Source organism: Hevea brasiliensis, chromosome 1 (genome assembly GCF_030052815.1).
Source record: "Hevea brasiliensis isolate MT/VB/25A 57/8 chromosome 1, ASM3005281v1, whole genome shotgun sequence".
Taxonomy (NCBI): domain Eukaryota; kingdom Viridiplantae; phylum Streptophyta; class Magnoliopsida; order Malpighiales; family Euphorbiaceae; genus Hevea; species Hevea brasiliensis.
In genome coordinates, this window is record NC_079493.1 from 125783884 (window position 1) to 125810489 (window position 26606).

The following is a 26606-nucleotide window of genomic DNA, read 5'->3' on the forward strand; positions in this document are numbered from 1 at the left end:
TTAAATAATTTTCATGATTAAAGATTATAGTTGTCACGACCCAACCTATGGGGGCGACACACACTAGAGGACCCCTACCTAAAGCCCCCAGGCAGGTAGTAGCCTTTTCTTTAACTTAAACCAACTCTAAGCCCCATTTGGGCCCCAAAAAAAAAAAACAACAAACAGGTCAAATATAAAAATGGACTTCCTTTTTCGAGTTTTCACACACGTAAACACAACACAAAATCATCAATTGGGGGCTCATCCTCCACTCACTCATCAACATATATATATATAAATGGGAGCTCAATCCATCATCCAATCATCAAAAAAAACTTAAAATATTAAGTTTAAATATTAAGTATATAATAATAATTAAAATAATAATTTCAAATAATCAAATAATTAATTCAAAAAAAATAAAAATAAATAAAATTACACAATAATATAAAAATAAAACTAAGCGATATAAAAAAAAAATAAAAAAAAAATAAAAAAAAAAAAAAAAAAAAATTTTGAGCGTTCGTTTTGTTTTAAATAAGATCAAATATCAAATATAAAATAACTATCTAAACTAAAACTATAACTAAAAACAAATGCAATGCAACATACAACACATACACACATATACATCATATTCATAATAAGGTAATTCACACACATACACACATACATATACCAATCATATCATAATCTCTTCTATCATCTCTCTTAATCCAAAATCTCCTTCCATCTCAACTTCTCTCTCAAGCACTTCTTTTAATAACTAAATCGAATCGAATCCCAACGTCCCACCCCAATTACCCTCGTCTCTACCCCCCCTCAAACCCAAGTCCCCGAATTACATTCCACACATCACCACACCACCACACCACACACACACACACGCCACGCACGCCGCAACTTACATCAACATCATCCACATTACATGAACAACATATATGATGAATCATCATTAATATTACATAAATATATATATATAAAAATATATAAATATATATAAAAATATATAATATATATATATATAATAATTAATTAAAATTAAATAAATACTTTATTAAAATTAATTATAATAAGAAGGAAGGGTGCGAGGAAGAAAGGATTTTTATTTTAATAAATTTTTTTTTAAAATTTTATAATAAATAAAAAAAAAAATTAAAAAAAATAAAAAATAAAATCAAAAAAAAAAAAAAAATAAATATATCTAGGACCTAAAATCCTGCAAAAATCCTAAACTCCTATACACACAAATCAAATCAATCCTAATATCCATCCACACAATATCCACCACAAATCAATACAATCATTCAATCAATCACAAAAATCATTTCAAAATCATCAAATTCATCATTTCATTTTTTCCAAAAAAAATGAAAAAAATTCAAAAAAAAAAAAAATTAAAAAAATTTAAATTATTAAAAAATTAATAAAAAAAAAAAATAAGCTTAATTTAATTTTATTGAATTATTTTTTTATTTTATTTAAAAAATTTTTTAAAAAAAAAAAAAAAATTTTTTTAAGCTAAAAGAACGAATTTTGATTAAGCGATGAAAAGCAACGAAAAAAAATGCGATCGACTTTTATTTTGCCGATTCGAAAACGAGAGCAGAATTTCGATGAAATTGAATTTCCAATTCCCGAGTCGCAGAGAATTTTACGAAGCCATATAATAATAATAAAAAATATAATAATATGATAAATATAATTTTATATTTTATTAAATTTATTAAAATCTTCAAAATGATTTTTAATTTAAAAGTAAAAGCCATTTTCTCTAGAAAAAAGAGTAATTTAATTTAATTTTAAAATAATAATATTTATAATTTTAATTCAATTTTAGAGAAATAATAACTCACCATGATTTAAAAAAGTAATTAAAAAGTTTAACTATAAAAATATCCCTTTTATTTAATTTACATTACTAAATCAACTTTTCAGAAATTGATTATTTTATCTCTTTTATATAAGGGATTCAACTTATTTATAAAATATTTAATAAATTACATTTTCTTAATTACTTAAAATATAATTTATAAATTTATTATTTAATTTATTATATTTTTAAGTTAGATTATAGTATTATTGCCTTTATAACTATACTCTTTTTATTTTATAAAAAATACTTTCTTAAAAAAATGTTTTTCACATTTTATAGTTTTTAAGACGTTCAAAAAATTGTATTAACGAAACATATTTTCTAAATTAAATAGGATAGTAAGTATTTTTAAGGAAAAAAAATATTTTTTTCATTAAATAAAATATTTTTTTAATTTTAATAATTTTATTAAAATATAAAAATATTTATATATTCATAATATAAAATATATATCATTAATTTAATATTATAATTAAATAATATAAAATCTTTATAAAAAAAATTTTCTTTTGAAATGATTTTTATGATAAATATTTTTATATATAAATTACTTTTTATAAAAAAAATGAAACCTTACCCTTTATTTGAATCAGGAAAAATAAAGAGAATGGAAAAAAAATAATTTCTTTAAATTAAAATAAAATAAATAGAAAAAAATATTATTAAAATACTTAAATTTTCTTTTGTAATATAAATATAAAAAATAAAATAAGTGTATAATAATTATTAAATAAAAATAAAGTAAATTAAATTTTTTTATTTTTTTTTAATTTTTCTTTATTTTCTCTGTCAAGGTCAGAGCCAAACAAACGGTAATAGTAAATTCACTTTATGGAAAAGTTAATTTATACATCAACAAATTTTTATCAGTCTAAGTTTAAAAAGTCAATTTTTTCACGAAATAGTAATTTTGCACCAGATGAGACCTGAAAATATAGAATTATTTATAGAAATACATATTAATCGTCATCAGACATCATCTCCTAGCTTCCATTCCCTCTCCCTCCCTCCATCTATCCTTTACTCTCTCTCTCTCGAAATCCCAATGGAACCATGGAGTCTCAAGAACTGACCTTTTCAAATTCAGTTCTCATTTTTTTACTTTCTTCAGCTTTCACATTGAGTTTTCTATGCATTTCTCAAGGATCATCCTCTTTAGTATGCTTCATCCACTGATTTCTTATTTTTAGGTACGATTTATCCATTGATCTAACTTTACTTTCTTAGTTTCTTTGATTACCGAATCTTTTAATTAAGCTTTTAAAGTTGAGTAAAAGGGAAGAAAGTGGGATTTTTTTTTCTTGATTAGTTTGTTAGGTTGGCTTTTACTGATCTAAAGCATTCACATTTAGTGGCATGATGAAGCAAGTCAAGAAGTTGATTTCGATGTAATTTAGCGAGAATTTTCCGGTTTTGCAAGGTTTTTGTTTTATGGGTTTTCATTATTTGCTCATTAGTGATTAATTGGATCTAATTTTGTGTTTTTTTTTTTTTTTTTTTTTTTTTTTTAATTCAATCCCTTTACATTCTCTTTGTTTCTTTCATTTTCTCAGCAGCTAAACAAAGCTGTTTAGTAGAATCTGTGACTTTGCTTTCTCGTTTTCCTAGATTTTTCGAGTGTTAGATCAGGATCTAAATGCTCGTGTATGTATTTGTCTGTGTTTAATGTGGTGCCACTAAATGCAATATGATGCAGCAATTATTGAAAATCCGGCGCCTATATTAGCATTCTAATTACAAACATTTTAATTTTATAACCAGGTTCTGAAGATAGCGTAATTGCAGAGCTGTGAAATTTTGTAGAATTTGCCAACTATTCCCTGTTCTATTTGCCATGGAAGAGTATGTATTGCGCTGTACTTTATATATGTTTTTTCAATCTCTCTCTCTCTCTCTCTCTGGTTTTTTCTAAATTTGTGTACTTGATGAAATTAGGGAGACTGCTGTTCAGCTTCTACAGAGATACCGGCGGGACCGGCGCATACTTTTAGATTTTTTACTTTCTGGTAGCTTAATTAAGAAAGTTGTGATGCCTCCTGGTGCTGTTACTCTGGATGACGTGGATCTAGACCAAGTCAGTGTAGATCATGTTCTCAATTGTGCGAGAAAAGGTGGACCATCATGCTATGTTTATTTCTTTCTTTCCAAGATTCTTTTTAGTTAGATTTTATCTTCCTAATGGCTTTTTATTGATGTAGGTGGAATGCTTGAGCTCTCAGAGGCAATAAGAGATTACCATGATAACAGTGACTTACCCCAGATGGTATGCTTTAACTAGCAATAAGGTGGATGAATGATGTAGTTCATTGATTTGCAAATCTAGTTGCCCATTGGCATTCCTATTATGATACTGCGAAGTTATTACTATTTATTTAACTTTGCAATCCATGGGTAGGTTCATTTTGAATCTTTTTCCCAGAGAATTATGCATATGATAATGAGATGAGAGGCACAAGCGGTTTTTCTAAAATTAGAGATCTGATTTTTTTCCTTTTTTTAAATATATATTTGTTCTTTCTAACTTTCAGTTGCGATATAATTCCCCAAAATTAGTTGATATTTGTGCTTGATATATCTGTTAGTTCATTTAATTTAGCATATGGATGATTGTAAAGAACTTGTGCTGATGATTTTAAAAGTTGAACTCTTTGCTCAATTTCAGAATAATGGGGGTTCCACAGATGAATTTTTCTTAGTCACGAATCCTGAATCTTCAGGATCACCTCCGAAAAGGGCACCTCCACCCATTTTGGTTTCAACACCGGCCCCTGTTATTGCAACAGCCCCTGTTTTTGCACCATCTCCTGTTGTGTCATTGTCAAGTGTAGAGAAGTCAGAGTCCTTTAACTCCACTGATGTCCGAGAACTGACTGTGGATGACATTGAAGATTTTGAGTATGATGAAGATGAACTTGAGGAAGTTGATGTTGCCAGGATTCCGAGACGTAATACAAATGATGTTGCTGATCTCATGCCCAAATTGCCAGCTTTTGCAACTGGTAAGAATGGTTCTTCAAGAAGAATGTTTTCTTTAACTATAATATGATAAAGGCTTAGAAATGAAAACATTGGGAGATCCTTATTCAAAAAATGGCTAAAAAATTGACGTACATATACATAGCAGTAAATAGGCTGTGATGGGTACAGGAGTAAGGAATGAGATAAAAATTTTCTGTTTGATATTAAAAGCTACAGTTATATATGTGGTCAGTTATTTGAAGAGTTGTTGCACTGCTTGGATGCATTATTACTAAAATCTTGTTATGGAAGGTGAAGTTCTAATTTACTAAGTGCTTGTCATTATTATTTTGGAATTATACTTTTCAGGTATCACAGATGATGACCTTCGTGAAACTGCATATGAAGTCCTCTTAGCGTGTGCTGGGGCAGCAGGGTAATTTATCATTATTTCATTTGGCTTGCATATTTTTTTTTCCATTTAATGTTAATCAACAAGATTTCTAGGTACCATGTGTTCTTAGAATATGTTGTGACCTTTCTTTGCTTTTCTGTTCTTTTGTCTTTCTGAAATCTTTCATTTTTTCCCATTTATTGTTATCATCATATGAACAGGGGCCTAATAGTTCCTTCAAAGGAAAAAAAGAAAGACAAAAAGTCCAGGTTGATGAGGAAGCTTGGACGTAGTAAAAGTGAAAATGTTGTGCAGTCTGAACGTACACCTGGATTGAATGGTTTGTTAGAGATCTTGCGTGCTCACATGGAGGTATTTTGTAAACTTCTTCTTGTCATGTACATAGTTTAGTAGGGGTTTCTTCATTTTTTTTTCTGCTGTGTAGGATTCTGTCTAGTTGATGAAATAAGATGTTAGGTGATTTTGCAGATGACAGTTCTTTATATTTATGGCACTTTGTTGTAAAATTTTTTCTGGGCTGTATATAAAGGTTACAGTGGGTAGAGGACATTTGAATGGATAAGAGTGCAAGGTTAAATTATGGTATCTAAAATTGATTGAATTTGCAAATGAATTCTAAACTAGCAAGGCTACAAATTTAAAATTAATTCTTTAAGTACACCACATGCTAAATATGAGAATTCATTTAAAAATGAATTCATTTTTATGAAATTCATTTGCAAATGAAATGAATTCCATATCCATTTGATCCAAACGCGATGGAAGGCTGAAGCTTTTCAATCTAGCTATGGGTCAGATTCTTGCTGTCATCTGATGATGATATTTTTAGGGCCAAGTGTTACTTGATTTTCTGAGAATCCCTGCTTTTATTGGTGCTTAAAATGATGCTATATCACTTTAGTCTTTAGGTGTTTTAACTGTTAGCTAATGTAATTATTGATTTTAGATACTTCATGAAGTATTATTCTGACTTTACTAAAGTTCCTGATCCTTGTGTTTTAATATGCACCAATTTATATCCCTTGTTACAATGAGTGATATAATGGTTCATTTACTATACTCAAATTAGTGCAGATATCTGAGGCAATGGACATTAGAACAAGACAAGGGCTGCTCAATGCTCTTGCTGGAAAAGTTGGAAAAAGAATGGACACTCTATTGATTCCTTTGGAGTTGCTATGTTGTATTTCACGGACAGAATTTTCTGACAAGAAAGCATACATACGGTGGCAAAAAAGGCAGGTAAATTTAGTTACTTTATTTATTTATTTGTTTATTTTCTTCTTTATTTATTTATTTATTAATTTTCTTCTTCTGCTGGCTGTTTAATTTCTCTTGAAGTAGTGAAATTAGAGGTGTAGGAGGAAATTGGATTGCTATTAACATAACACATTTTTAACTTTGTCTCAATACAGTTATTCATGCTGGAGGAGGGTCTTATCAATCACCCAGTTGTTGGATTTGGTGAATCTGGGCGTAAGGCAAGCGACTTGAGGATTCTTTTGGCAAAAATTGAGGAATCTGAGGTATATACTTTATTGAATCATGAGATTTGACATGGTATCATCTGTAATAACAACATATCACACCAAAATGTAGCATACCTTATCATTCCTCTCCTTGGCTGATGAAATCCTTTTCCTTATATTCTCTGATGTTTCCAATTTGCATTACTTAAATATTCATCTGAATGTGTAAATACTTCACGTCTCATCAGTTATTAAAAACATTCATGATTATTATACTTTTTTCTATCTCTTTGGATTGTAGTTTCGTCCATCATCTGCGGCTGAAGTCCAACGAACAGAATGCTTGCGATCGCTCAGAGAGATTGCTATTCCACTTGCTGAGAGGCCAGCTCGGGGTGACTTAACTGGTGAAGTATGCCACTGGGCAGATGGCTATCACCTTAATGTTAGATTATATGAGAAACTCCTTCTCAGTGTCTTTGACATTTTAGATGAGGGGAAGCTGACAGAGGTTAGTAATATCTCATCTTGATATCATGACACAACTGGGTTGAAGATTTGTTTACATAAGTTTAGATAGTTGTTATCTAAAATTATGGTACCAGCTTATGTAAAAATATCCTGTGCTCAAAAGAAATTTCAAATTTTTAGGATTTTGCAAGAATGTTACTTTTTTTGTGGGGATGTTTATGAAAACCGAACTTTTTTTTTCAATGTTTTCTTGTGTTCATGGTTTTCTGGTTCAACTAATATGACCTTTGTCTTTATTTTCAGGAAGTGGAAGAAATACTTGAGCTATTGAAGTCAACCTGGCGTGTTCTAGGAGTTACAGAGACTATCCATTACACATGCTATGCATGGGTATTATTTCGTCAGGTATTATTCTCATTTCTCCCACCTGCTGAACTCAGACACATACAAAAAAAAAAAAATGCTGAGATGCATATAGTTTTGCTATTATTCTGTACTGATAAAATGTCTCTCAATTGTTCTACGCAATCTCCTAGTTTGAATATGTATATAGGAAATTACTTGCCTGAAGTTTTAAGACTTTATGGACATAAACTCATAAAGACCAACAGCAGTAGTCAGTTCCCTTTTTTTCTTTTCAGATACCCAAGAGGCCCAGGTGGACTCCACCACCCACTTGTTTATACATCCGCTCAGTTTGATTTTGGTCACATAAGATATCATATCTAAGACATAGTACGAACTAAACTAATTTGCCAACAAATTTTCTGGCTTTTGTATGATAAAAATTTTGAACCTCCTGTAGATGCTTGGAACTCTCACTGTTTGGAATGGCAAATAATATCATGCTGATTCTTTTCATTCTACAGATTTTTCTCTTGTTCTCTCTCATGTAAATAAACTTTCTTTCCCTTGGTTTTTATTCCCTTAATGTCCATTAACTGATTTTTTATTTTACATATCAAAAAGTAAATAAGGAGAAGAAACTTGAAAAGTTATATGAGAAACTTGAAACTAAAGAAGGAGAGAAAGATATTTATAGATTAGCAAATAGGAGAGAAAAGAAATGTAAAGATCTCAATCAAGTTAGGTGCATTAAGGATAGAGAAGGAAAAGTGTTGGTGAAAGATGAGGACATTAAAGAAAGATGGAGAAATTATTTTGATGATCTCTTTAATAATAGTCAAAATGATAATAGCGTGAATATAGACTACAGAACAATAGAAAAGAATGTGAATTATACTAGAAGGATTAGATCTTTATAAGTAAATGAAGCACTTAAGAGAATGAAAGTGGGTAAAGCCTGTGGACTTGATGGAATACCAATTGAAGTATGGAAGTGTTTGGGAGATATGGGAGTGGCATGATTAACTAAATTGTTTAATAAGATTCTAAATTCAAAGAAAATGCCTAATGAATAGAGGAGTATTTTAGTTCCTATTTTTAAAAATAAGGGAGACATACAAAGTTGCTCAAACTATAGGGGAATTAAACACATGAGTCATACTATGAAGTTGTGGGAGAGAGTTGTGGAACATCGGCTACATCATGATACTTCTATCTCTCCCAATCAATTTGGATTCATGCCTGGTCGTTCAACTATAGAAGCAATCTTTCTCATCAGAAGCTTGATGGAGAAATAGAGAGATGCGAGTAAAGATTTACACATGATTTTTATCGATTTGGAGAAGGCTTATGATAGTGTTCCAAGAGATGTCTTATGGAGAGTGTTAGAACAAAAGGGGATATCTATTAGGTATATACAAGTGTTGAAAGACATGTATGAAGGAGCAACTACTATTGTGCGCACAGTGGAAGGAGACACGAGATTTTCCTATCTTAGTTGGATTACACCAAGGTTCAGCTGTAAGCCCTTACCTTTTTATATTAGTTTTAGATTAATTAACGAAACATATACAAGAGAGTATCCCTTGGTGCATAATGTTTGCGGATGATATAGTTCTGATAGATAAGACGCAAGAAGGAGTTAATAGAAAGTTAGAGCTTTGGAGAAGTACTCCAGAATCAAATGGCTTTAAGTTAAGTAGAACGAAAATAGAATACATGCATTGCAAGTTCAGTGAAGGCCGAATTGGTGATAGGGAAGGAGTTGGTTTGGATGGAGTGATACTGTTTCAAAGTAATCACTTTAAATATCTCGGCTCAGTCTTTCAAGTAGATGGGGGATGTGAGGAGGATGTTAGTCATAAGATTAAAGCCGGATGGTTGAAGTGGAGACGTGCCACGGGAGTTTTATGTGATCGCAAGATTCCCAATAAGTTGAAAGGAAAATTTTACCATAAAGCTATACGACTGGCCATGTTATATGGTAGTGAGTGTTGGGCACTGAAAGAGTCATATGTGTCTAAGATAAGAGTTGCGGATATGAGAATGTTAAGGTAGATGAGTGGCTATACTAAATTAGATAAAGTCCGTAATGAGAGTATTAGAGAGAAGGTAGGAGTGGTACCAATTGAGGATAAGTTAAGAGAAGGAAGATTGAGGTGGTTTGGTCATGTGAAGCGTAGACATACGGAGGCTCCAGTTAGACAAGTAGAGCACATTAAGGTAGAGGATAGAAAGAAAAGAAGGGGTAGACCTAAACTGACTTGGAAGAGAGTAGTACAATATGACCTAGAAGCATTACATATTTTCAAGGATTTAACCCAAAATCGTTTAGAGTAGAGAAAGAGAATCCATATAGCCAATCCCAAATTTTTGGAATAAAGGTTTAGTAGAGTTGAATTGAGTTGTATATCAAAAAATAAATAAATTATAAAAATAAAATAGGCATAAAAAATATAAACAGTGTGGATCTGTGGTTAACAGCTAGTCTTGCCAGTAAAGGATCAAATTTTATGGTGAAACTTGGTTGTGAGTAGAACATCATTGCAAGCAAGAAAGGGATTTTGCAACATGTTTTTTGTTGGCCCTTATTTTAATTAGCTGTGTTTAGTTTAGTTTTTGTCACCATTGACATTTAACATCGGCAGTATCCTTCATTAATTTATGTTCATTTTCATTATTATCAGCATTTTGTTGTTAGAAATGTGGTTGTATGATTGCAGTATGTTATCACACAAGAGCATGGACTTTTGCAACATGTCATTGAACAGCTGAAGAAGATACCATTGAAGGAACAACGGGGCCCACAGGAGAGATTGCACTTGAAGAGTTTGCGTTCCAAATTTGAAGGCGAAGATTTATCTTTCTTGCTGTCTTTTTTGTCACCAATTCAAAAATGGGCTGATAAGCAGCTAGCAGACTACCATAAGCACTTTGCTGAGGTTTGACAAATTGTTTGGAGCAGTATATGAATTATTTTTTTTTTTTATCTAATATAGTTTTGGTGATAGGTTGTGGTACAATTTTAATATTTGATTTGCGGATGCTCTGTCTGAATTGTAATGAATTTGAATTGCTTAAGTTGGTGCACTCATTTGTAGCCTGAACATTTTGCTGCTGCCATTGTTCATGCTTTTATGCTTAGGCAAATAAAATTCACCATTAAATTATTATTATTATTATTATTATTATTATTATTATTATTATTATTTGCATTTACATTTAGTATTATTTCTTGATGATCCTTTTATATTTGAATGAAAGCTTGAGAAGCTCATAATTACAATGATTTCAGAGGATTAGCAATCTGATGAGAATTTTTTAAAATTTATCTTTTCTTAGTCTACTCTAATATTTAAGTCTAGATATGAAGGAAGAAATATTTTAAGCTGGAATTGTTGTGAAAATATATTTTATGATGCATTTGATATGTTGTGCACTTATGCTATGCAGTGCATTTGTACTAGGAGTAAGGGAGGACTCTAAATGAAAGTGTGCAAAGTTTTTTTTATCTGTTCTTACATGCTGAATCATGCATTTTCCCACTAGAAAGAATATCCTTCCTATAAGGCTTTTCCTCTGCAGCTGTCTTCCAAGGTTTGGAATGATGTATCATAATATATATTATTGGCCTTGTAGGAGTGGGCAACAATGGAGGATGTGGTATTAGTTGCAATGGTTACTCGGAGGCTTCTTTTGGAAGAATCTGATCAGGTATGTGAGAATCTTGCTCATGCAGTGTGTGTGCTCAAGATGAGCCCATTATGGGATACATTTTGTATTTGAGGTGAATATTGTTTAGTTAGAACTTGCTCTGTTTGTTTCTATCTAGACAGAAACATATTGTCAAAATATTACAATGTACATGGCTGTTTAATTTGCAATGCACATATTGCTTTATAATTTAATTGACACCTGAAACTTTATAGTTTAATTTGCAATGAGATTGAAATTGAAATTTTCTGTTTTTTTATACGTATTTTCCATTTTTCTTGTAGGTAATACAATCTACATCTGCCACAGATCGGGATCAGATAGAATCATACATATCAACCTCCATAAAGAATGCATTTACGAGGGTAAGTGTTCTAACATCATGGATTCTAGCTGGTCCACTTGGTAGCTGATGATAGAGCATGAGATCTAAAATTAAAGCAAATTAGGAAACACCAAACTTTATTTTTTAAACTATATGTAATTGCTGAACTTCCCCTTCACAAGTGGGGCATACATAAACATAGATATACAACATAGGAGCCAACACCAAAAACAACACTATAACAGTCAACTCCGATACTATTTTAGATATCCAACACATTAATTTCTTAAATGTTTGATTTATTTTCTTCATATAGATTTCTGCAGCCAAATGATCCATTATAGTTGCTGAAACTTGGGAGGATTGCAATATCAGAGTTTCTTTCTCTATTAAGATTGAGAATATGAATCCAATTATTTCCCTTCCACAACTTCAGAGAATAGGAAGAGATCAGGTTAAGATAAAGGGATTCAAATTTTTCAAGAGGTTAATAATTTATTTATTACAACTTTGGAAAAAAAAATTGTGTTTTGCACAGTAGCAACCTTGTATGTATTTTATGCATGCTATGGCTGTGATATATGTAAAATATTGTTCATTCCAGTTTCTGGCTGCCTTCAGAACAAATTTTAAGTTATATGAAACTAGTGAATTGTGAATATTGATTTTGACTTATTTAATTATCTTTAAAATTACTGTATCTCTCTCTCTCTCCCTCCTTCCTCTTCTTCTTAATGCAGTCTCTGCAAGCTGTTGAAAAATTAGACACAATGGATGAGCATTCTCTAGCATTACTTGCAGAAGAAACCAAGAAGCTTCTGAAAAAAGAATCAACCATATTCACGCCAATTTTGTCTCAGAGACATCCACAAGCAATCATAATTTCAGCATCGCTTCTTCACAGGCTTTATGGGATCAAATTGGTAAGGAATTTGTGTTGGTTTTGCATGATTGCAATATTGCATATGTTCTTATTTCCCCCTTCCTTCCTTCGTTGTGGAAGCTTAATTAGACTTGCCTGTCTTCAGAAACCATTTCTCGATGGTGCTGAACATCTGACTGAGGATGTTGTATCAGTTTTTCCGGCTGCTGATAGTCTTGAGCAGTATATAATGTCACTTATCGCATCTGCCTGCGAAGAGGGGAATGTTGAAGTCAATTTCAGGAAATTAACTCCATACCAGGTGAAATAGCTGGAATTTATTGCTTGAAGTTTTCTCTTTCTTTTTACCTATCTGTTTTCTCTATCATCAAGTAAATTTAGTTCCAAATTCCAATAATATAGGCTGAGTGGAGCTTGTGGGACAAAGATGCCATTAAGTTGGATAGCATTATTTGGTTTGATAACCAAGTCTTCTACAGTGTCAAACTTGAACTTTTAGGTAGGACTTAGGAGGGGGGATTCTCAGTGGCATCAATTAGTCTGGAAGTTAGGGTTATAAAGTCCTTGATTTTTTTTGAGTTCTTTTGTGAAAATACCAGGAAGTCTACCTGTTTCACATGTTTTTGAGAAGTGCTAATGAACCACAAAAAGCACTTTAGCCAAATTTACAATTGTGGTCCCTTCTTTGGAAATGCACTATTAGGGCCTCGACTTCCATTTCATGTCCTTAAAAAGGTTTTTTGATATGGACCTAAATATCCATATTACACTAGTCAAAGTCCAAGGCTAGATAGAAAACTGAATCTTACACACAACCAACTGTTTTAGGACCACATCCAGAACACTTTCAGAATTCACTTAAGCAAAGCCAATTCTGCTACCCTTTCCCCCCTAACACAAAAAGAGAGAAAGAAATAGGACCACTCATCCAACCCCTCTCCCACCTACAAAGAGAAAGAAGAGGGAGGGGGGGTGGTTTGTTGTGGGTTGGTGTCGTGGTGTAGAAGAAGAAAGATCACTGCCGCATCATGTTTTCTTCAAACAAGGTGGTAAAAAAGTTTTGGCTCTATTGGATGCCCCCTTGTCAATAGGATTAGCTGCAGATTTGTGTAACCAGCTAATGTTTGTAGGTGTGCATTAAGTCTGTGTGTAATCCCTTCTTTTAGCTCTCTAATTTGTAACATACTTGGGCGCTTGTGGTTAATGTGATATGGCTAAATCTTAATTCTTTATGAGAGAATGCAGCTATCAAATTGTTTGAGTAACTTGTAATCAAGCTTTTATAATAATGTCATACACTCAATAGTAGTGCCTAATTACTAGGATGTTTTCATTCAGTTTTATTTCCCTCTCATTGTTTTTCTTTCTTTGCCCTTTTGTTCTAAAAAGGTTGAATCTATATCTGGAACACTGGTGATGCGATGGGTCAATTCACAACTTGGAAGAATTTTAGGTTGGGTTGAGCGCACCATTCAACAAGAGGTAACTGTTCAAGTTTGTTTCATTTATCCGTTCGTGAACACTTTTTCTTATTGAATATGTCCTATTCTTAATCTATGTAAATCAATTATTTAAACCTTGGGGTACGCTTAATCTTGCTTCTGCCCCAGCTAGGCATCAAATTCCTTTATCTAATGTATGCTGCAATTTTCTTTCAGAGATGGAACCCAATATCTCCTCAGCAGCGGCATGGGAGTTCAATTGTCGAAGTATATAGGATTGTGGAAGAGGCATGAATACTTTTTTTATTATTATTTTAACTGAAATATATGAATGTTTATGTCATTTCTGCTTCTAGAGACACTAACAAATGCTTGCATCACAAATATTCATTTTGGTGCAGACAGTTGATCAATTTTTTGCTCTTAAAGTTCCAATGAGGCCTTCAGAATTGAATGGGCTGTTTCGGGGCATTGACAATGCATTTCAAGTATATTCAAATCATGTTGTTGAAAAGTTGGGTGAGTATATGCCGCATGTAAATTTATTTGCACCAACAACCCCACCACCACAACCCCCCCCCCCTCCCTCTCCTCTCTCCCTTTTTCCCTTTTTTATTTCTTCCTCCTTCTGCTCCTCTTCTCCTCTTACCAGTTAAATCTTAAAGAGTGATTTTGACATGCAGCATCCAAAGAAGATTTAATTCCACCTGTCCCTGTTCTCACACGATACAGAAAGGAAGCTGGAATAAAGGCTTTCGTAAAGAAGGAACTATTTGATTCTAGGCTGCCTGATGAGACAAAACCAAGGGAAATCAATGTCCAGACCGCTCGAACTCTTTGTGTTCAGTTGAATACACTTTATGTGAGTTCAAGTTAACTTTGGCATTGTTCATTGAGAAATGAAATAAAAGAGCTTCAAATTCATTATTTCATGTTAGTTGTATAATAATGACAAGATTGTTTAATTTTTTTTTTTTTTTTTGTTCTGCCAAAGACTGTTCTATTGAAGAAAAAATTTCACACATACAAAAGCTTTGAACTCCTAATTGCTATACTTCTTCTATATATGAAGCAAACCAAGACGAGAAAACTACAGAAACAAATTATAACACCAAAATGGGATCAAAAGTAGAACACAACTGGAGATACTAATTCCAGATATCACAAACTCACACCATGCACTATTAAGGCTAAGATATATATATATATATATACCTGCAATGTTGCGCTCACATCATATTGCTCTTTAAAGTAAAATTTTATTACTATATGATGGTCATGGAACATTAACTGATTCTAATTTTATTCAATTACAGAGGTGGCCTTTTTGTACAAGTAATGTCATAAAAGTCCTCTCTTTAATTCTTCTCTTTTAATGTTATCATCCTGCACATTGGTATTGGTGAAACATTTGTGGTCACTTGTTATGTGAAATACAGAATATGTGCTTAATGGGTTGAGAATTTTTACCTCAAATAATGTAAATTGTTTTCTTAGAAAATTTCAGAATTGCTGGAATTACTCAATTGGATGATAATAACATCACCTTGGTGACAATTTATCTCGTCAAGAACTGTTGTTGCATCTGTTCTAATTAATGCTGGCTTTCTGATTCTTTTCATTTCAAATGTGGAGGCTATTTTTTGGTGTTTTTATCACAATGTGTTTGCCATTTCATTTTCTGCCATGAACAGTATGCAATTAGTCAACTGAATAAGTTAGAAGATAGCATTTGGGAGCAATGGACAAGGAAGAAGCCTCGTGAACAATTTATCAGTATGTATCTGAAAGGATAACTCTTTTGTGCTTTTTGTTTTAAGTTTTTCCTGAACTGCATATGCTATCCACAGTTGGAATATGCCTGACTGATATGATACCCTTTTGATTAGCTAATTTTTTGCTCTTGCTAGCTAATGGAAAGGGAAGATAAAGTTTTTTTTGTGTCTGGTAGATCCAGTTATTTTATGTTTTTCATTTTGTAGTACATAAATTGGTATAATTGTTGTCTGAAAAACACTTCCACTATTGCATCAGATATTCTCATTCACTTCATTGGTTTTCTGGCTATATAATCAATTAGATTTTAGATTGTAGTGAGTATTTACTTCCAATACTCTCTAGGATTTGTGAGGTTATTTTACATTTCCAACTTTTATAGCTCCCTGTTTCACTCAACCCCAAGTTTGTTGCATCCGTACGGCTGCTAAAAATTGTAGCTTGTACAATTACTCATTCAATTTTTTTTTTTTTTTTTTTTTTTTAAATTTTTGGGAATGCCATGATATGCTTATGCTTCCAACATAAGCAATTTTTTTTCTAATGTTTGCCATAATCCATATGAATACCTACATTAATAGGAAAATCCATAGATGAGAAGTCCACAAGTTTCAAGCAGAAGGGTACATTTGATGGGAGTAGAAAAGACATAAATGCTGCTATTGACCGCATTTGTGAATTCACCGGTAAGAGTTATTGGCTACTACTGAAGCCTATCCTTGAGACGTTAACTTGACCTTCAATTAATTTGGGTTCTTACAGGAACTAAAATCATCTTCTGGGACTTGAGGGAGCCATTCATTGAAAATCTATATAGACCTAGCGTCTCTCAGTCCAGACTAGAAGCACTAATTGAACCAATTGATACGGTAAGTTGGTCCTCTTAGGATGCTACGTTCTTATTGCTATACATTTCTTTATGAAGTGCAAAAAATAAAACCAATTAATTATAGCTTTTGACTGGAAAAGAAAGCAATGTGGCATTCTTCTGCCAAAATAAAGCGGCTTACATGTGTGGATCCTTGCTATATTTCTTCAATCTTGTAGAAGAAAAGTTCGTAGAAGTGAGAATTTATTTGATTTGTCCCTTCCATTGTAAGTTCTGCAAATGACTGCATTGTATGCCATCCTGTTAACTTGCATGCAAATGTGGCTTTTATTTGTCCAGAAATGGATTCGTTTATATAATTGCCATGTGCGTTGTGATACTGGAAGTGCCAACTCTCTTATGTTGGAGCCGTCTAGTAAGTCAAGTTAGCTTGCAAAATGTACTTCTCATTTCTCAAGCCGATGCAACTTAAGATGCCCTATAGTTTTTAATTATATTCCCATGTTGCAGTCAGTACCCAAAGGAATGATAACTGCACAAGTTTTTACAACAACTTGACAAAGCTGTTATACTTCACTCTTAGGTTCAGGAGATTGATATGTCTTTGATGAGCTATGACCATCAAAGAAAAATAAGGCGGAATTAAATCAACTATTTGATTTTATTATATTCCATGGTATGATAAAAGGCCTCATTCTTAGCAACTGCTGCAGGAACTAAATCGGCTATTTGATTTTATTAAAATCTATGCTTTATAGAAGACCTCATTGTTAGCAACTGCTGCAGGAACTAAATCAACTATGTGATATTATTGTGGAACCCCTCAGGGATCGCATTGTGACGAGTCTCCTTCAGGCTTCGCTGGTCTGTGTCTTTTGCTTCTCTGTACATCTCTATAAAAATACCACAAATGCCTGAATTTGTTTTTCACTGAAGTGGTTTTTCCTTTCAGGATGGTTTACTTCGTGTAATACTAGATGGAGGACCATCACGAGTTTTCTCCCCAGCTGATGCAAAATTACTGGAAGAAGATTTGGAAGTTTTGAAGGTATTTACTCACTGGTGCTTCAAGTTTGAACTAGCCAGAAAAAAATGGATAGGCTAGACAAAATTTGCTGTCAATTTCTGATTTGGGCACCTCTTGTATTTGACTAAGGAAATTTCTTTAAAGAAGGCTTTTAAAAGTTGCATGAAGAATGATTTTATAATTTGTGATGTAATGTTTAATTGCTTTATTAATGAGGCCTGGTAGAATTAGGTTATCCAACAGGAGCAATTTCATCTTCCCGAGTCTTTTCACCTAATTATTATTTGCTGTCTCACATGTTTCTGTTCTGTGTTTGACTTGTAGGAATTTTTTATTTCCGGAGGAGATGGGCTTCCTAGAGGAGTAGTGGAGAATCATATAGCACGAGTTCGTAATGTAATTAAGTTGCATGCCTATGAGGTTAGTTGCTGTAGCGATGCTTAAAATATCCTCAAGAAAATTGTAATAAACAATGGAATGTTGCCTCATTGATGGAAGGTTTTAGACTATGCTAGATGCAGATTTCAACCTTTTCTTTTACACATATTAATCCGGTGTTATATTAGATAAGGTATATTTCAGCTCCACGTTTAAGGTATATTGATTTCCATTTTGCACTTGGATTGCAGACTCGAGAATTGATCGATGACCTGAAATCTGCAAGTGGAGTGGAAAGACAGAGTGGTGGAGGCAAAATAGGTGGTGATACACAGACTTTATTGAGAATATTATGTCATAGGGGTGACTCGGAGGCATCCCAGTTCCTCAAGAAACAGTTCAAAATACCCAAGTCTTCAGTATAGTGGAGAGTGCCTGTGCTGTGTTCACTTGGAGATGCATAGAAGGGTAGAAAAAACAGTAACTGTGTATCTGTAGCGATTCTATTTTGTTCATATCATTTCAATTCTATTCTTTTCCATTTCCCTCCAAAAAAAAAAAAAAAATACTAAGGATATTTACTTCTTTCAGTGTTCACTATCTGTATGCCCATAGAGGTTTTGTAATTTGTATCTATCTTTGCTTCCTATTATTGTTTCCATAATTATATGACCTTGATACAGCTCCTAATCTTGCAGGTAAAGTCCGTTTGAGAATTTCCAACCACTTGTTAGTTATGTTCTTATCTTCTTTTACCCCATTTTGGCTCCTTTTGGAATTGTATTTTGCAGGTAAAAAAATAAAATAAAAATATTTTTTAGATGTTGAAAAAAAAAATATTTGATTATTTTTAATTTTTATAAAATATATAAATTTTAATTTTTTTAAACTAATTTTTAGTATCCTTTAATTAGTATATTTGAGTAACAATAATGTCAAATTTGATATGATTTTTTTTTTTTCCTTTGAAGAGGCGATGACCAGTTTTGTAGTATGGTACTGCCTAAATTTCGATCAATTGGACTTATTAAAAATAATTTTAAAAAATTGTAATTTAATTTTTTTGTAATTTATAAAAAAATAAATTAAAAGATAAAATTAAATTTATGATTGATTTGATTCATTATTACTGTGTGGTCTTAGTATGAAAATGCTGATATGTGAATCAAACAGTATAATTTTAAATGTATTAACTAAAAATTAATTTTAAATTATTTATAAAAATTTGAAAATAATTAAATATTTTTTAACAATATTTAAAATAATTTTAAAAGGTGTGTTGAGCTAAACCCAACACTTTAATAATAAGAAAAAGTTTTATTTTTAATTATTTTTATCGTAATTATGAGACACATGATTTAGGTAATTGAAATTAAGCTTTGCTTTTAACAACCAATCATCCTTGGACACAAGTGCAGTTAAACCTCAAGATAAAGTTTTTCTATTTCAAGTTCAACCTAAGCTGGTGTTTTCTAATGTTAATTGATTTCACATAAATTAAAATTACTTTATTATAGACAAAATAAAATAATTTAATATTCAGAGATATTTTTATAAAATGATTTTTAAATAATTAATTATGAAAATTTATTAATTTAATAAAAAAATTTTCAAGTAAAAAATACATTTTATTTTTTCACATTTTCATAAATAAATCATGTAATAAATTTATTAAAAAATTATAAATATAAAATATATTTACCTCTATTAATAAATTACCCACTAAATATAACATATTATTTATTAATTATAAAAATATTAAAATAACTAAAATATCTTAATTTAATAAAATTTTATTATTTTGATTAAAATTATAGATTTTAAATATAATATATTGTTTCAAAAAATTAATATGTTAGATAATTATATCTTATTTTATTATTATTTTTAATTAGTAATTGTCACGACCCAACCTATGGGTCGGACCGGCACTAGGACCTGGGCCAGCCTAAAGCCCCCGAGGCCCGTAGTAAGCCTAACTATTCACTTAACCCAACTCTAAGGCCCATTTGGACCCAATTTCAAGAAATCAACCGGACAGAGTCCGGCCATAAAATGGACCTTTCAACGGGGAGTTTTTGACTCACTCGACCTGTAAACACAATAAATACTCAATTGGGGAGCTAAGCCCACCCTCTATATACTCATCAACATAAAAATAAATGGGAGCTCAAGCTCCCTCATCTAATCCATCAAACATGCATAAAATATTAAGTTTACAGATTCAAAATAATAATTTAATTTACAGACCCAAATCAAATAAATATTTCTAACACATACGGAAATTCTAAGATTTAACAAGTTTATACAAACATTAATAATCTACCTGCGAGGGAGAAAGCAGGTTAACCTCAAAAATATCCTCCTGTGGCCTGGAAAAATATTGAACAGGAGTGAGTGTTCGACTCAGAGAGTAAAATATCAATTTTAACCATAATCTCTATAACTATCTAAAACTAATGCACCCTGTAGAGTGAAATGCAACAACAGCAATAAATTCACATCATAACAGCAAAAAGGTAATTTGGAGCACTCACACACCCAGTAATATCAATCATAATATATGGGAATTGATCCCCTATACAGCTCTCTTAAATCCAACCTGGTGCCAGCGAATAACTCAAGCCAGACTTTCGCTTGATAAACCAAATCGGGGTCCCAGTGAAGAACTCAAGCCGTGACTACCCCGAAGGACCGGGTTCCAGCGAAGATCTCAAGCCGTGTCTACCCGTCCTATCAATAGTCCACACCACATCACACGCACGTCAATGCACGCACACTGCTCCAAATTACCACAACAACATCCATGGCACTTTAACAGTTATAAATGCAACATAAAACGTGCCTAGAGTTTATCTACATAGATACATACATATAAGTGATGCATGGACATGCTTGAACATATAATAATAGTGAAATTACAATTAAAATTAATATTTTACTCACAGACTTGACAACGGTCACTGGGGTGGCTGGGCAGAGGAAGAAGGCTGTCCTGGCTCACCTGAAAATTACATTATAATTATTTAATACAAATGACTCAATACAAATTAAGAAAAGACTAAATACGTCCTAAGTCGTGCCGAAAATCCGGCAGAGTCTCCCCTATACCTAGGACCTACCCAACCTGCAAAAGGGCTCAAAACACACTTCTATATTCACAACCCATATATCCGCAACTCAATCACATCACACAGCCCCTCCTGGGCCCATCAAATCAGTCATCCATCACAATATGTAAAATTTCAATTTAGTCCTTATAATTGATTATTTTTACAAAAACTACCCAAATAAGCTCTAAAAATTCTAAAACTTTGCCCCGCGATCCTTAACAATATTGCTAGGCTATTGCAAAAAGAATCATAATTTTCTGAGCTATCACGAATATTTTATAAATTTTTAATCCTATTTAAGCACTAGAAAATTATGAAAAAGCAAGGTTCGGGTTTACCTTTGTCGATTTTGACTTCGGGAACGCGCTCGGGACGTCTGAAAATGGGGGGGTAGCCAAAACCTCGGTCCAATTCGGAGACTTTTCCGGTAACGGGTCTGTCTGATCGAAAATTCACAGACCCGGACAACTGTCGAATTTCCGCGAATTGAGGATACCTACATGAAGCCCACAACACGGGGGTTAGTACATAAATTTTTCAGAATTTTCTAAGCTCATTTAATGCTCGGAAAACACTACGAAGTTCCATGGGACCCACCGAAAAACGGTATCGAAAAATTTTGAAATTTATATCCCCACGAAGCTCTCAACGAGTGGAGCGCTCCGGTACTCTCAGTTTTCTCGTGAGGTTCACGGTTTGCGAGAAATCTAGCTCGAAAGTGAAAATGGGCTAAAACTTCCCGGGCAAAAATTGGACAAACTGCTCGATGGATTTCTGTGTTCTTAGTGTCTATGGAAAGCTCTGGACGAGTAGATGAGTTTAGACACAAGACCCGGTCCGATTGGTGGCCGGATCGGCCTGATTTCTGCCGGGAAAACGAACGGTCGCTCGCGCGCGTTGCTCCACTTCGGGCGCCGTTTTTCGACGTTCCAGGCGGCGGCCGGTGGGCTGGGACGGCTGGGGGTGGGCGCCGGTGAGCTGGGGTGGCAGGGGAGGTGGCAGCGCGGCAAGGGGAGGAGGGAGGAGAGAGAAAAAGAGAGAGAAAGGGAGGAAGGTCGGACGCACCCGGGGAGGAGGAAGAAAAAGAAGAAGACCGGTCCGATTCGATCGATCAGATCCGATCCGGTTCGATTCGGTCGGTTCAATTCGAAATACAAAATTTTGAATTTTTACTCTGCCTTGGGACCGAAAACGAGGTCCAAAAATTCTGAAAATTTTTCAGAAAACTCAGAAAAATTCGTAGACTCTAAATATATTTTTAGTTTTGCCACGTGATCTTTAAATTAATTTTTAAAAATCATTAAAATTTATAATTTCGGAAAATCGAACCTGATTTTTAAAATTTGAAAAAAAAATCTCAAATAATTTCTTAAAATTTAAATAAAATTAAAATATAAATAATACTCATAAAATAATAAAATTTAAAATTTTTGGGGTGTTACAGTAATTTTTCATGTTAATATTTTATTTTACAGTATTATTAAAAAGATTATATATATTTTTATGTAAAAATATTTATTATTTTGTTAAATTAACAAATTTTTTTAATTAGTTTATGAAAAAAAATATTACTTTATAAAAATTTCATGAGATATAAAATTATGTTAGGTAATCATATTTTTTACGATAAAAGAAAATTTAAATATTTTTTAAAGGTACAATTATGAAGAATTTAAACTCATATGATAATAAATTTATCTATTCTTAAATTAAATTTTTATGAATTTATATATATTAAGTTAATTAACTCCGCCTAAGTAGTTTGCGCTTAGTCGGTCCCAAGCCCGAATATAGAAGGAGGGTTGCGGTAGGTGAAAACTAGCATAAAAATTTTATCACATCTTATTATATGGATTCAAATGATATAAACGTTGGGGCGTCCTCTACTTACGACGCACTACATCGGAGCCTGAGTGTAGTGAGAAATATGCAAGGGTGTAGGGCATTCACCAAAAGCGACACGCCATACCGGCGCCTGGGTGTGGTGTTAAGTGAGCAAGGGTTCCCACATCATGGACGGGTGTGGATAAAGAAGTTAGTCCATAGGACAGATAGTAGAACAGATAGTTGAATAGAACACAAGATAGACATAGAAAACAATAGAAGATATCATAGAAGAAGACCAATTAGGAAGAAACAGGATAGGAGGAGGATCATGGTTGGTACTTAGAATGTTGGATCACTTACAGGAAAATTAATGGAGCTTGTGGATACCTTGAAAAAGAGAAGGGTGAATATTGCTTGCATTTAGGAGACTAAATGGGTAACAGAGAAAAGTAAGGAAGTGGGTAATTCATAGTACAAACTGTGGTTTATCAGAAATGAGAGAAACAAGAACGGAGTGGGCATAATCATAGACAGAACATTGAAAGATGCAGTAATAGCTGTGAAAAGAGTAGGAGATAAAATTATACTAGTAAAGCTAGTACTAGAAGGAGAAACAATAAATGTAGTTAGCGCTTATGCCCCGCAAATAGGACTAGACAGTGAGAGTAAACAAAAGTTTTGGGAAGATATGGATGATTTAATGCAAAACATACCAAATGAAGAGAATGTTTTCATTGGTGGAGATTTGAATGGACATGTAGAAAGTGATAGACAAGGTTATGAGAATATTCATGGAGGTTTTGGTTTTGACAATCGAAATGAGGAAGAAAAAAGTATCATAGATTTTGCTATGGCATACGACCTAATACTAGCAAATACTTACTTTATAAAAAGAGAGTCACATTTAGTGACTTTCAAAAGTAGACAATATAGAAGCCAAATCGACTTCCTCTTAACTAGGAAGACAAATTGAGCTCTATGCAAGGATTGAAAGTTCACTTACAGGAAAATTAATGGTGCTTGTGGATACCTTGAAAAGGAGAAGGGTGAATATTGCTTGCATTTAGGAGACTAAATGGGTAAGAGAGAAAAGTAAGGAAGTGGGTAATTCATGGTACAAACTGTGGTTTATCAGAAATGAGAGAAACAAGAACGGAGTGGGCATAATCATAGACAGGACATTGAAAGATGCAGTAATAGCTGTGAAAAGAGTAGGAGATAGAATTATACTAGTAAAGCTAGTACTAGAAGGAGAAACAATAAATGTAGTTAGCGCTTATGCCCCGCAAATAGGACTAGACAGTGAGAGTAAACAAAAGTTTTGGGAAGATATGGATGATTTAATGCAAAACATACCAAATGAAGAGAATGTTTTCATTGGTGGAGATTTAAATGGACATGTAGAAAGTGATAGACAAGGTTATGAGAATGTTCATGGAGGTTTTGGTTTTGACAATCGAAATGAGGAAGAAAAAAGCATCATAGATTTTGCTATGGCATACGACCTAATACTAGCAAATACTTACTTTATAAAAAGAGAGTCACATTTAGTGACTTTCAAAAGTAGACAATATAGAAGCCAAATCGACTTCCTCTTAACTAGGAAGATAAATTGAGCTCTATGCAAGGATTGCAAGTTCATTCCAGGAGAGACTTTAACAAGTCAACATCGGTTGGTGGTCTTAGATGTCAAGTTTAGGAACAATTCAAGTAAGGTCAGAAAAAATAGTATAGCTTGAACAAAGTGGTGGGAGTTCAAAGGAGTAAAGCAAGTAAAGTTCAAAAATGAGCTTCTCAAGTCCGAAGTATGGAAGCTAGATATGGAGGCCAATGATATGTGTATACAGATGGCATCAAATATTAGAAAAGTAGCTAGAAAAGTACTTGGAGAGTCTAAAGGACATGGACCACCCTCAAAAGAGAGATGGTGGTGGAATGAGGAAGTACAAAACGCAGTGAAGAGAAAAAGGAAATGGTATAAGAAATTACCTAAATGTAATAATAATGAGTCATATGAACAGTACAAGATAGCAAAGAAAGAGACAAAAAGACAATTAGTCAAGCAATAGCACAGGCTTTTGAAAAGTTATATGAGAAACTTGGAACTAAAGAAGGGGAGAAAGATATTTATAGATTAGCAAGGAGGAGAGAAAGGAAATGTCAAGATCTCAATCAAGTAGGTGCATTAAGGATAAAGAAGGAAAAGTGTTGGTGAAAGATGAGGACATTAAAGAAAAATGGAGAAATTATTTTAATGATCTCTTTAATAATAGTCAAAATGGTAATAACGTGAATATAGACTATAGAACAATAGAAAAGAATGTGAATTATACTAGAAGGATTAGATCTTTAAAAGTAAACGAAGCACTTAAGAGAATGAGTGTGGGTAAAGCCTGTAGACCCGATAAAATACCAATTGAAGTGTGGAATTGTTTGAGAGATATGGGAGTGGCATGGTTAACTAAATTATTTAATAAGATTCTAAACCCAAAGAAAATGCCTGATAAATGGAAGAGGAGTATTTTAATACCTATTTTTAAAAATAAGGGAGACGTACAGAGTTGCTCAAACTATAGGAAAATTAAAGTCATGAGTCATACTATGAAGTTGTAGGAGAGAGTTGTGGAGCATCGACTACGTCATGATACTTCTATCTCTCTCAATCAATTTGGTTTCATGCCCGGTCATTCAACTATGGAAGCGATCTTTCTCATTAGAAGCTTGATAGAGAAATATAGAGATGTGAAGAAAGATCTACACATGGTTTTTATTGATTTGGAGAAAGTTTATGATAGTGTTCCAAGAGATGTCTTATGGAATGTGTTAGAACAAAAGAGGGTATCTATTAGTTACATACAAGTGTTGAAAGATATGTATGAAGAAGCAACTACTATTGTGCGCACAATGGAAGGGGACACAAGAGATTTTCCGATCTCAATTGGATTACACCAAGGATCAGCCATAAGCCCTTACCTTTTTATATTAGTTTTAGATGAATTGACGAAACATATACAAGAAAGTATTCATTGGTGTGTAATGTTTGCGGATGATATTATTCTAATAGATGAGACACGAGAATGAGTCAATATAAAGCTAGAGCTTTGGAGAAGTACTCTAGAGTCAAAGGGTTTTAAGTTAAGTAGAATGAAGACAGAATACATGCATTGCAAGTTCAATGAAGGCCAAACTAGTGATAAGAAAGGAGTTAGTTTGAATAGAGTGGTACTATCTCAAAGTAATCACTTTAAATATCTAGGCTCAATCCTTCAAGTAAATGGGGGATGTGAGGAGGATATTAGTCATAGGATTAAAGCCGGATGGTTGAAGTTGAGACGTGCTACAGGATTTTTATGCGATCGCAAGATTCCCAATAAGTTGAAAGGAAAATTTTACCGTATAGTCATACGACCGGCTATGTTATATGATAGTAAGTGTTGGGCACTGAAAGAGTTGTATGCGTCTAAGATAAGAGTTGCAAAGATGAGAATGTTAAAATGGATGAGTAGCCATATTAGACTAGATAAAGTGCCTAATGAGAGTATTAGAGAAAAGGTAAGAGTGGTGTCAATTGAAGATAAGTTGAGAGAATGAAAATTGAGCTAGTTTGGTTATATGAAACATAGACATATGGAGACTCTAGTTAGACAAATAAAGTACATTAGGTTAGAGAAAAAAATGGGTATACCTAAATTAACTTGAAGAAGAAAAGTACAACATTACCTAAAAGCATTACATATTTCTGAGGATTTAACCAAAAATCGTTTAGAGGGGAGAAA

The 26606-nt window shown here is 32.9% G+C and overlaps 1 protein-coding gene across 2 annotated transcripts; it reads left to right on the forward strand.

Annotated features, from left to right (window-relative positions):
* Positions 1 to 2834: 2834 nt before the first annotated feature.
* LOC110666896 (protein unc-13 homolog) lies at positions 2835 to 18616 on the forward strand. Of its 2 annotated transcripts, none has more exons than XM_058151934.1 (27): positions 2835 to 3048; positions 3620 to 3700; positions 3794 to 3969; positions 4057 to 4121; positions 4521 to 4857; positions 5186 to 5252; positions 5432 to 5582; positions 6306 to 6473; positions 6647 to 6757; positions 7002 to 7211; positions 7475 to 7576; positions 10240 to 10458; positions 11156 to 11230; positions 11515 to 11595; positions 12296 to 12478; positions 12584 to 12739; positions 13828 to 13920; positions 14097 to 14168; positions 14282 to 14399; positions 14564 to 14742; positions 15575 to 15656; positions 16238 to 16342; positions 16419 to 16525; positions 17272 to 17349; positions 17438 to 17533; positions 17837 to 17932; positions 18142 to 18616. In XM_058151934.1, the coding sequence occupies exons 2-27, from the start codon at positions 3693 to 3695 to the stop codon at positions 18313 to 18315; spliced, it is 3309 nt and encodes a 1102-aa protein (XP_058007917.1). In that variant the 5' UTR covers positions 2835 to 3048; positions 3620 to 3692; the 3' UTR covers positions 18316 to 18616. The 2 variants fall into 2 exon arrangements, with proteins under 2 accessions (XP_058007917.1, XP_058007920.1); XM_058151937.1 differs by having other exon boundaries at positions 2835 to 3016.
* Positions 18617 to 26606: the final 7990 nt, after the last annotated feature.